The sequence below is a fragment of the Theropithecus gelada genome, chromosome 6, assembly GCF_003255815.1.
Source record: "Theropithecus gelada isolate Dixy chromosome 6, Tgel_1.0, whole genome shotgun sequence".
Lineage (NCBI taxonomy): Eukaryota > Metazoa > Chordata > Mammalia > Primates > Cercopithecidae > Theropithecus > Theropithecus gelada.
The window spans coordinates 146,347,249-146,359,810 of NC_037673.1; the positions used below are offsets into that span (position 1 = coordinate 146,347,249).

The 12,562-nt window shown below is 42.6% G+C and overlaps 1 protein-coding gene across 2 annotated transcripts in view; it reads right to left on the reverse strand.

Moving 5' to 3' along the window:
• Window positions 1-12,562, reverse strand: part of PDE6A (phosphodiesterase 6A) — an 84,534-nt gene that overhangs the window by 28,200 nt on the left and 43,772 nt on the right. For both annotated transcript variants that reach the window (XM_025387980.1, XM_025387979.1), the window contains 6 exons: window positions 11,847-11,894; window positions 8,725-8,874; window positions 7,712-7,855; window positions 6,008-6,073; window positions 5,653-5,799; window positions 4,471-4,578 (listed from right to left, as the gene is read on the reverse strand). In XM_025387980.1, coding sequence (XP_025243765.1) covers window positions 4,471-4,578; window positions 5,653-5,799; window positions 6,008-6,073; window positions 7,712-7,855; window positions 8,725-8,874; window positions 11,847-11,894 — 663 coding nt within the window. The remainder of the gene's footprint in view (window positions 1-4,470; window positions 4,579-5,652; window positions 5,800-6,007; window positions 6,074-7,711; window positions 7,856-8,724; window positions 8,875-11,846; window positions 11,895-12,562) is intronic.

Below are 12,562 nucleotides of genomic sequence, written 5' to 3' on the forward strand. Positions count from 1 at the left end.
GGGAAAGTTCCAGGTAAATGGGAACAACTGGTCACCCTATTTCTGAGTTGACTTTAGCTCGTCTCAGCTCCCTTTGAACCTCAGTAGCCCAATCTGCATACGGAGGGTCAAGGATTAGATGAGTTTTAAGAAACTTGTAGATGTCAGGTTTTAGGATTTTGGAGAATTTCTGAACATGACCAGGCTGGTAAAGCAAATCTTCCAAACGTGGTCTACTGGTTTAAGCACAGCCCGAAGGAACTCTTCCCCGGGATTCTGCCAGACACTTAACTCCTTGTTGATGCTGGGTGTTGAAACAAAATGTGGGAAAGCACTCTGGAGAGCTGATGCTGACTCTAAGAAAGCAATCACTCTAAGTGATGTTCTTGTCACCCTCTATGGTAGCCTGGTCAGAATTCCTGCTTCTGGGCCCTAGCACCTACTCTGGCCTGAGCATTTCAGCCAAGGGAGAAGGGATGAGGATGAGGAAGGGCAGAGATTCGCATCATGATCTGGATGGTGAAATAATTTTAAATAAAACACAAAGGTCTCCAAACCCTCTGAGCCAAAAATATGAACACAAATACACACACACAAAAAAGTCCATCCAAGGATATTGTGACACTGTAATAGTGAAAGATTGAAAAGACTTCCAAGTCCAACAATAGAATACTATGCAGCCTTAAAATTGTATCATGGATAAGCCTTAAAAACATTATGCTAAGTGAAATACGCCAGACACAAAAGGACGAATACTGTATGATTTCACTTATATGAGGTGCATAGAATAGTCAAGATGAAAGAAACAAAAAATAAGATAGGGCCAGGCATGGCAGGTCACACATGGCAGCACTTTGGGAGGCTGAGGTAGGAGGACCATGTGAGCCTAAGAATTCAAGATCAGCCTAGACAGCATAGCCAGACCCTGTCTCTACAAAACTAAAAATTTAGCTGGGCATGGTGGCACGCACCTGTGGTCTCAGCTACTTGGTGTTAGGCCCAACTGCGTCAGTTTGTAAGCTCCCCATTATTTTGCAGACCTTGGTCAAAGTGAAACATTTCACGGGGGTTTGGGTCGGGAGAAACATCCTTCCTAACCACCTGACCACAAGGCAGACAAAGGCTCAACTAAAGAAACATTCCTATCATATCTTGCTGGGCAAAAGTCCAAGAAACACCACAATGGCATCCCACCAGGCCAAGGGCAAAACCGCCTCATCATGAGAACATCTTATCAATAGCCTGCCAGGCAACAAGCCAAACTGCCCAGACCCCTCCCGCCCATACCTATAAGTACCCCCAGCCTGTAAGCAGCGGTGGGCTCTGGCATTAGGCCGGTTCCCGCTTCTGTAGGTTTTATGCTGGGCGTAAAGCCTGCATTTGCTGTTGAGCCACCCTCTTTCTGTGTGTGTGTGTCTTTCTTTAACCCTCGCCTTCCCTTCAAAACCTAACATTTGGGAGGCTGAGGTGGGAGGATCGCTTGAGCCCAGGAGGCCGAGGCTGCAGTGAGTCGTGTGTTCTCAGCATTGCACTCCAGCCTATGTGACAGAGCAAGACTATGTCTCAAAAGAAAAAAAATTCTAAGAGGATAGAGATTAAATGTAGACTCCTCTACAATTTCTTATTACCAAGAGACTAAAAATATTTGAGACTGTTACTAAACATGTTCTGTGCCACAGTGACAGATTGTACTATGGGAAAGTACATGCTTCCAGAAATTACTATTCACAGACTATTGATCTACAGATTGCTGGCATGACAGACAGGTCACAATTTTTGCTTGCTTCCTAGTGTTCACTAGAAATTAAGGTCACTAAGGGTTAAGAATTCTAATTAATATAAGGCTATATTAACATATATTAATATCTATTTCTTTATTATTTAGAATTCTTAACACAATATGTTCTTTATAATATAGTAATAACTAATAATATATTATTAATAAAACAATAATGGAAACAATTCTATAAGCAATTATATAAGAGGGCAAAAAGTACTTTTGGTAAGAAAAAGCTATAAGATACGAGGATGTTTTATTTTGTTAAAGGGAAAAAAATTTTTTTGTCCTAAAGTAGGATAACTGGTTGCTCCAAAATGAGAAGAGGAAAAACTACAAGACAAAAGCTGAATGGATAAGAAAGTTGTAGAAGGCTTGTGGAGAATAAATCTTGTGAAAGTAATTGTATGTGTGATTAAGCTAAGATTGGAAGAAAATTATTTGTAAGTTTTTCTAAAATTTTGAAATTAATGCTGTCTTGAACATTAATGTCAACAGTACACTGATGCAAAACTAAAACTTGGACCTCTCTTTTAAAACAACAAATTTTCTTTGAGTATTGGTCTGCTCTTAATAGGAAATTTATATTTTAGGTAATTGGCCTAGGAAACAAAGATTCTGTGCTTTGCCAAATTGATTTCCTGTACTCCAGGTTGTCGTTATTAGGTTTTTGATCACTTAAGAAAACTGAGTTTTCTTTATTAAAAGAGCTAAGATCTTTCTATAAGTATTTAACTTTCTATATTTTTATTTATTTATTATTTATTTATTTTTATTTTTATTTATTTTTTTTTTTTTGAGACAGAGTCTCGCTCTGTCACCCAGGCTAGAGTGCAGTGGTGCAATCACAACTCACTGCAGTTTGGACCTCCTGGGCTCAAGCGATCCTCCCACCTCAGCCTCCCGAGTAGCTGGGACTACTGGTGCATGCCACCACACTGGGCTAAATGATCTTATTTTGGGCTGGGTGCGGTGGCTCATGCCTGTAATCCCAGCACTCTGGAAGGTTGAGGCAGGTGGATCACTTCAGGTCAGGAGTTCGAGACCAGCCTGGGCAACATGGTGAAATATCGTCTCTATTAAAAGTACAAAAAGTTAGCTTGGCCTGGTGGCATGCACCACCACATCACAGTCACTTGGGAGGCAACCTTACAGGATGCTATGAAGGGACCACAAAAAAGTAAGTGTACCACTGGACCCTGTTCAGGAGCTATGCAGACTTATGAGTGGACAAACTTAACTGAACTCTGTTCAAGCACCACTAGGTGGCCTCTTTTCCAGTCCCCAAGGGCTTATATTGGGTTTGGTTTACTCTGTTCTGTCTCCCTGATGGTTCAGAACTTATTATTTGGCCAGGCTCACTCCTGCTCCCAAATAGCTTTCCCTGAAAGTTCCCATAATAACTCGCGCAATCAGAGGCCAAAGCAATCGATAACCAGAATTACTACCGACCTCAAAATAGATGAAGATAAGTTAGCGTCTATGAGGAAAGTTTCCAGTGGTGCTCCTGGGGGCTCACTCTTGCTGGTAGAGAGGTACCAGTAAGTACCAGTAATAGGGAATTTAAAGCTAATTATACATTAGAGGGAAATCTTCGATTTTATAGTCAATCAGGCCTCCCAGGGTTCAGACAGGTAGAAGCAACTCTCTAAAAAGTGGATGAGAAGATTCATGGAAATACCTAAAGGAACATGATGCAGCTTTAGACCTCCTCTTTGTCCTTGTTGGGGCTTGCATATGGGGCTGAACAAAACCGAATGTTGTACTTATCTTTTCTCTGATTTTAATACTACAGAAAGCTTAATTTAAAAGGTGGCTGATACTGCTGTTTCTCTAAACACTGCCACAATTTAAAGAAATTTCAGAAAATTTCTCTGGGGAAAAGAACACACGTTGTGTTTATGGGAGCAGCTAACAGGTGGTTTGCAGGCATCTTGAATGGTGAATGGCAAACTTTTCTATTCCAAGGTTTTCTAATCTTTATTTTTTTTAAGTGGATTTCCAGATTACTATGACTTGCACTGCCAGGCTAACTACAGAAATGGATACCTCTTTATATGAGGCCATTGAAAAATGAAATATGTTCCTAATTGTCATTATGCCCCAAACAAAGACTATAACCAATGACCAATTGAACTGTTGATTTTTTTTTTTTTTTTTTTTTTGAGACAGAGTCTCACTCTATTGCCAGGCTGGAGTGCAGTGACATGATCTTAGCTCACTGCAACCTCTGCCTCCCGGGTTCAAGTGATTCTCCTGCCTCAGCCTCCCAAGTAGCTGGGATTATAGGCGCCTGCCACCATGCCTGGCTAATTTTTGTATTTTTAGTAGAGATGGAGTTTCACCATCTTGGCCAGGCTGGTCTTGAACTCCTGACCTCGTGATCCACCAGCCTCGGCCTCCCAAAGTGCTGGGATTACAGGCGTGAGCCACCACACCCGGCCCTGTTGAACTATTTTTATACCTGTGACATGGTTACCCCCAAATAAACAGACTGAGGTTGGGGGTAGCTTGCAGCTTTCTTTCACTTTTTGTTTTATATGCATCTCTATTCTTGGAATCCTTTTACACTAAACTTGTACTGCTTTCATGTCATTCTTAAAAGACAACAAATAGAGAAAGAAGAACAATGCTATTGCTACCATGTAAAGTCTGCATGAGATTGTCTAGTGTGATGCAAGCCCACCCTACCAGCCCCACCAGCCCCACCATACCACCAGCAGGGAGAACATGGTCTGTCCCACGTTGAAACCGTGCCGCCAGTTGTGGTAGGTGATCTTGCGGTAGCCCTTACTCAGGGAGTACATGAACCGCACCAGGGCCTGTGAACACATGCACATCAGTGAGGCAGGACACACCTGAAATGGTCTCATGAGGGTTGGAATAACAAAAACATGAAGAAAGCATAGCCCATGGCCCTCTCTTTTGAGGCTCAAGGTCCTCCAACCCCATCATTGGACCAGGAGGTGAGAACTTGTAATAAATGCAATTATGCTGTGAAAGTACTTTGCAAACTGCTCAACACTAAGACGATGTTGTTGTTTTGTTGTTAGGAAACGAGCTGAGCATGCGTCATTCCTCTGACTGAGCTTCATCAGTGATTTCCAAACTGTGCCCTGGAGAGCAACTGTCCTTGGAGAAGCTAACAGGGGCTCTACAGGGGAAAAAAAACAAAAGGACTCTTTTATCCACTGATTCTCAAACTTGTGTGTGCATTAGACTCACTTGGAGGACTTGTTAACACAGCTTCTGATTTATCAGAGCTGGGAGTGTGTGTGTGTGTCTGTGTGTGTGTGAGAGAGAGAGAGAGAGGAGAGGGAAGAGACGGAGAGAGAGAGAAAGAAAGAGAAGAATGTGAATTTCTGGTAAGTTCTTAGGTGATGTGGATGTGGTCTGGGGCAACACTTTGAGAACCACTGCTTTAATCAAAATCATACAAGTTCAGGAAATTCTGCACACCATATCCCACTGCCTTCCATACACACCTTCTCTCTAGTCCCCCATGTCCCTAGACTCACAGCAAAGCTTAGTAAGGAATCCTGCAGGGAATGAGCCCTGTTTAAATTGGTTTAGCCTACATTTTCTGCCCTCATTTAACTATAGGACCCATTTTTTGCGGCACGTCTATTCTCAGCCTTCAGAGCTTAGTATCTCAGAACCCACTGCAAGAAACCAATGCACCCAAAACATCACACTTCACAGGACACAGAGAACAGCACGTCTCTTTTCTTATAAATGACTCATCTGTGCAACATGACTAATTCTATAAATCCTAAATGCTGAGGGTAGATTCTTTTTAAGGTAGTTTACAGATTGAGTTTGTTTTGTTTTGTTTTTTAAAGCAAGCAAGTAAGAAAATAAAAAAGGGAAATAGAAGATGTTTGTTTTGACCTCACCTCTTGTGGAATGTGAAATTTATCCACCACTTTGAGCTCATAATACATCTGTATTCCACATTTCACCAGCTCCAGTTCTGTTAGGGGCAAGTCACTGAAGTGAAATTTATTAATTTCATATTTCTCTGCATCTGGCAGCTCTGCTTGCTGTATAAGGAATAGAGTCAAGCGATGAGGAAACATGAAGTGTTTCTGGGTGCCCACCTCCTGTCCAGCCCTGTCCCTATCCTGGGTCTGCTGGAAGGATCAGAATAGAGTGATGGGGAACAGGCTTTGCAAAGAGACACCCCTGCGTGCTCAGGAGCACCTTGCACTTGTTATGCATCAGGCCTTGTGCTGCCCCGGTTCAGCTCACCAGGATCTCAGCCAGCTCCTCTTCCTCACATTCCCATGGCTCCTTCCCATACACTTCTCTGGTTTTCTGCCAGGACCCAAAATGGCAGGGGAAAAAAAATAGGTTACAACATGCCTCCGCATTTCCATTCCCATTTATCTCCTTCCTCCAAAGTCCTTGCAACAGAACCACCAGCGCAAAGAGGATTCCACTTAACATTCATTGATGCACAAGGTCCTGGACTTTAGAGCCATACAGACGTGCATTCAAATTCGAGCTCTACCTCTTACTGTTATTAATGCTTCTGATCTGCAGTTTCCTCATCTGTAAATTGAGGATAATAAACATATTTAACTGGTGAATTAAAATTCAATTGTGCAAAGTCATTCTTAAGTAACATATGTAAAATTAAATAATCCATATAAAGCACTTAGCACAGTGCTTGGCGCATAGTAAGCACTAACATAAATTAATGTTGTTGTTGATAGTTTTATTGTTATTATTACTGACAGGGAGTAAGGAGGCCTTGGCCATAGTCCTGGTTCTTCCTCTTATTTGCTGTGTAGCTTGAGGCAAGTTCCTTCTCTCTCTGGGCCTATGTCCCCATGTGCCAGAGGAGGGGGAACTGGACCCCGTTACTTGCTCCTGACTTCTTGACTCAGAGCAAAATCTGTCAACTTGTAACTGGTTCACTGATGTTGTGCCCGATAGGTTGCACATACCCATTCTTTGGCTGAAACTGCGGACTGAGTCAAGCAAATCATGAGGCAATTTATTCAGACTGGATGTTTTCTCCTCTGAATTTACCAGTTATTGAAATGAAATGATCAAATTTGTTGTGGTATCTTCCCAGCTTAAGAAATGCCCTCTAAAAACATTAGCCTGTCTTTCTTTTTTCTTTTTGTCTTTTTTTTCTGATCTCACTCTGTCAGCCAGGCTGAAGTGCGGTGGGGCAATCACGGCTCACTGCAGCCTTCAACCTCCATGGGCTCAGGTGATCCTCCCACCTCAGCCTCCTGAGTAGCTGGGACTACAGGCACGCACCACCATGCCTGACTAATTTTTGTGGGTTTTTTTTTTTTGGTAGAGACAGTGTCTCACCATGTTGCCCAGGCTGGTCTCAAACTCCTGGGCTCAAGCAATCTGACCACTTTGGCCTCCCAAAGTGCTGAGATTATAGGTGTAAGCCACTGCACCCAGCTTAATAGGATCTTTTAAGTGAGCTGACCCCACAGGAGGGAGGCTCTGAGAAACTGGTAATTGTCCACTGGTCTTCCAGATAAAGCTTCCTCTCAGAGTAGGGGCTATGGCTGGTTGACTCTGTCTCCAGTACCACCTCATTCCTGAGCACAGTAAAAAATGGAGTTTCTAGAGCTGTCAAGCCAACATCTGACCCCAAGAATGAGGTGTTTCTGCAAGGAATAGCTGTCCCCAGGTCACACAGTGCAGTCATTATGTACCACTCTCAGGCACTCATCTGCTCATGCACTCATTCATCCATCCATTCATTCATTCATTCATTCATTCATTCATTCATTCATTCATGTATTCATTCATTAAATGTTGAGGGCTGCTGCGTCCCTGTGCTAGGCAGGAAGGATACAACCGTGCACAAACCCATGCCCAGGCTATGCTCTGATGGAGTTGCAAGTTTTGCCTTAATCTGGCCACATCTCTGAGACGCAGTCTGTATTAGAGTAGAAACAAGTAAAGAACATTACACACCAAGATTTTCTGAATTTCTTCATTGTCACACTTCACATGGTATTTTACTATGTCCTGGAAAATATCCTTCCTATTTTCAAGTTTATTCATGGACTCATAGGTGTCAGGATTTAAGACAGACCAGCCCAGAAATTGAGCCAAAGACTGAAAAAGAAAGAAAGGAGGAATCAGAGACAGAACACCTAAGTTTAATCTCGCCTCTAAAACTCATAGCAAGAGTCTCTAGGCCTCTGTTTTCTCAGCTATAAAGTGGGTTTGATAAGCTGTGTGCTGCCCACCTTGCAGAGTTCTTATAAGGCTAAGATAAAGGAATGGATGTGACCACAATGTAAGCAAAGCACTAACATACATAAAGCACCATTCTTATGTGTAATAACTTCACAAAAAGAGAATGTGTTTTTGCATATGTGGGGATAGGGGATATACAGGAACTCTGTACTTTTTGCTCAATTTTGGTAAGAACCTAAAACTACTCTAAAAAGTAAAGTTTGTTAATTTTTTTTTTTTTTTTTTGAGACAGGGTCTTGCTCTGTCACCCAGGATGGAGTGCAATGGCACAATCACGGCTCACTGCAGCTTTAACCTCTTGGGCTCAAGTGATCCTCTTGCTTCAGTCTCCTGCATAACTAGGACCACAGGTATGCACTACCATGCCTGGCTAATCTTTTTTTAACTTTTTGTAGAAATAAGATATTGCCCTGTTGGCCAGGCTGGTCTTGAATTCCTGGGCTCAAGTGATTCATCTGCCTCAACCTCCCAAAGTGCTGGGATTACAGGCATGAGCCACCATGCCCAGCTTGATTAAATTTTTTAAAAAGGAAATGTGGATTTCTCGGACAGCACATCAGTGCAGTACAGAAGTGAGAGTGAAGAAAGTGGTTGATGAGGCTGAATCAGGATTATAGCAACCATGCTGCCCCATGTGATAGACCAGTGACATCCAGCCCCCTCCAGCCTCCCCCAGCAAGTTGACTCTGAATCCCAGCAGCAAAAGGCCTCCTAGCAAGCCATACCTCCATGAGCGTCTCATCCATTTCATCAAAGGGCTTCCCATCTTTACGATTGTAAAATGTGGCCACTCCAACAATTTCTTCCTTCTTGTTCACAATCGGCATTGAAAGCACATTTTTAATCATCCATCCAGACTCATCCAGAGGCTCTTTCTACAAGAGAAGGAATAGATTAGATTTCCTCATGTTCCAGGCCACAGAGGCAATGATGATAGATTTCACACGACATCATGACCCTGATTGGCTGAGAGGAGGTGGCAAGAGGATGGAGTTCGCTGGATTTTGCATGAGTTTAATTACCAACAACTACCACGAGAAATAACCCATCTGGTTGGAATTCCTTAAGTCAAGTAGCCATTTTGTGCTCACCCCTCAGATGTCAGGCCCAGTGTGTGTCAGGCAGTATGTTACGGGGATGTACTGATGTGTTCACCCCTCAGATGTCAGGGCCTGTGTGTGTCAGGCAGTATGTTACGGGGACGTACTGATGTGCAGAACAGCCCAGAGAGGTAGTGTTTCTCCTTCAGATATGGGAGGTAGTGGCAGGGGACTGGCATAAAAGGGCAATGCTATGATTCTTGTAACTTTGAATTAACAACCTAGATATAACCTGCACATTTTGCCTCTTGCCCTGACTTCCTATGTTACTTTTAGCACTTCATTTTCTCTCCTGGGGCCTCAATTTTCTCATCTATAGAATGGAAAGAATATGTGCCTCACTGAACAAATGAAGTTCTTGATCAATTATAAGATGCCTTTGGTGAGGCCAGGCATGGCGGCTCACACCTATAATCCCAGCACTTTGGGAAGTCAAGGCAGGCGGATCACTTAATGTTAGGAGTTTGAGACCAGCCTGGAGAACATGGTAAAACCCTATCTCTACTAAAAATACAAAAATTAGCCAATTAGCCGGATATGGTGGCATGCTCCTCTAATCCCAGCTACTCGGGAGGCTGAGATGGGAGAATCACTTGAACCCAGGAGGCAGAGGTTGCAGTGAGCTGAGATCGTGCCACTGCACTCCGGCCTGGGCAATAAGAGTGAAACTCCGTCTCAAAAAAACAAAAACAAAAACAAGCAAACAAACAAAAGCAAAAAACAACATTATTCAGACTACTTTGTGGAGGATGAGTTGCAGGAGGAAAACCAGAATCTAAAAACAAGATTAAATTTGCTTCACTAGTGTAGTTAAACTGCAATCAAGTGGATGGCTTGAGTAAATACCATGTTCTGCTGTGGTTGTGGTCAGGTTAGCAACTCTCAGCAAGTCTTTGGCTTGTCGCATTGATGTGGTCAAAATCACAACACATGAAGTGCGATTTTAACTTTGGAACTATTTTCTCTCTAAGCTTTTTTATAATGTTCTTGAAGGAGAAAAAAATAATTCTGACTTTTCTGAGTCATTTTTATTTCCTTCTGAATTATTTCCTGATTGATAATGATTTGTTTTTCTTTTATTTGTTTAGCCTAGCATGCTAAACCAAATCAATATTGACAGGGCTCCTAGAGCTGAGGATATCAAGAATGATAAGACCCAATCTTGACTAAAGGAAGTCACATTTCACTAAGAGGAATTAGTCTAACACAGAGGCAAGGATACTAAAAGATGACATAAGGAAAATACATAAGAGACACAAGTTCCTTGGTGTGCCTTTCCAGGTCCTGTGGGATCTGGCCTCTGTCCACCTCTCTAGAATCTTCTCCTGCCAGTCTCCCCCTCAATTTCTCACTCAGATTTGTTGACTTATTCTAGTTTCTTCCAATAAGCCATCTCTTTCCTACAATCTTCTCTCCTCTCTCTACTGCCCAAACATAAGTTTTGGGGACATATGTCTTGATTTCTCCCAGATTAAGTCAGAATCTCCTGCAGTGCCCCTCCTCTCCCCACTGCCCTTCTCCTAATCACCGCTCGCTCGGTGTCTCTTTCCCCATGCAATCATGAGCTTCATGGAGACAAAGACTACCCCTGTCTGGCGCACCACTGTAGCAAGTGTTAACATTTTGCCAGTGCCTTCGCAGAAGATATCTTCCATGAAACATTTATTTACAAAAAAAAAAAAAAAAAAAGACGACAAAATCAAATGGAAGTTCAGGTGCGGTAGCTCATGCCTATAATCCCAGCACTTTGGGAGGCCGAGGTGGGTGGATCACCTGCGGTCAGGAGTTTGAGACCAATTTGGTCAACATGGTGAGACCCTGTCTCTACGAAAAATACAAAAAATTAGCCGGGCGTGCTGGTGGGCACCTGTAATCTCAGCTACTTGGGAGGCTGAAGCAGGAGAATTGCTTGAACCCAGGAGGTGGAGGTTGCAGTGAACCAAGATGGCGCCATTGCACTGCAGCCTGAGTAACAGAGCGAGACTCTGTCTCAAAAAACAAAAACAAAAACAAAAACAAAAGGAATATTAAACAATATTCCATAAAAATTTCAAGGAGAGAGAAATGATATTCAGCCAGAGGAATCATAATAAAACTTAATAGTTTGAGGTTGTCATTGAAGGGCAGAGAGGATTTCAACAGGAGATGGTAGAACAGGATTTGAGCAGGAGATGACAGGCAACAGCATAAGCAAAGGTGCTGAGGCCAGTCAGGCACAGTGGTGCACACCTGTAGTCTAGCTAATTGGCAGGCTGAGGCAGGAGCTTTGCTTGAGCCCACGAGGTTGAGGCTGCAATGAGCTATGGTTGCACCACTACACTCCAGCCTGGGCAACAGGGTGAGACCCTCTCTAAAAAAACAAAAGAAAACAACAACAACAACAAAACGCCTGGCAAAGTAGCATTTTGATTATATTTATTGAAATACAATTTTAATGTCTGAATATGATCCTGAAACTTTGGAGCTTTTGTATATTATATATTGTATATCTTGTATATCTTGTGGGGGGAAAAATAGATCCTGAGGCCAGAAAGCAAAGGGTGCGAATGTTAAAACTGAATAGGACCTTGGAAATTACCCAGTTAACTCTGTCCCCATTTCCACTGGCACAGGACTTTTATCCTGTCATATTTTCACTTTTTTGAGGCTGCTTCCCAGCTGAGTAGGTGGATTCTAATGTATTCTAATGCTCTTTGGGGTGGAAAAAAAAATCATATGACTAAGACAGCAAATAAAAAATGACTTACCTGAAATGCAAAAAAGTCCTCCGCAGGCGCATTCATGATGTTGCAAATCTGAGAGCCGTGAAGGGGAATAATGAAGGTGTGATTAGGCCTGAGACAGTACCCAGCGAAGCACTGTATACTATCTTCAGGAACACCATGTTCTTGCCCAAGGCATTCACATTCTTTTCATCAGGTAGACATAGTTGAGACGGTTTGGAATTATTAACTGAGGCTACTAGACAGAAAAGTCACCTTATAAACATTACTTTTTATGATTTGCTCCACTCTTGAATCATTTCTAAGCTTTGAAAAAGTTAAGGCTACAACTTGTCATTACTAGTAACTGGAGGGTATCCCATGTTGTTGTTCCCCTTTTCTTGCTTATTTGGGTTGTATCCAAGGTCTTTACGTTAATATAAATACCAGCCCGGCCAATGTGGTGAAACCCTGTCTCTACTAAAAATACAAAAATTAACCAGCAGTAGTGGCGCGCGCCTGTAGTCCCAACTACTCTGGAGGTTGAGGTGGGAGAATCACTTGAACCTGGGAGGCGGAGGTTGCAGTGAGCTGAGATCATGCCACTGCACTCCAGCCTGGGCGACAGAGTGAGACCCAGTCTCAATAAAATAATAAAATAAAATATGCTACTCTAAATGTATTTGACTCAACTACATTTGGGTTCTGTTTTGTTTGGGCAGGTAGGGGTTTTTCCCTGGATTATAAATCCCAAAGTAGAA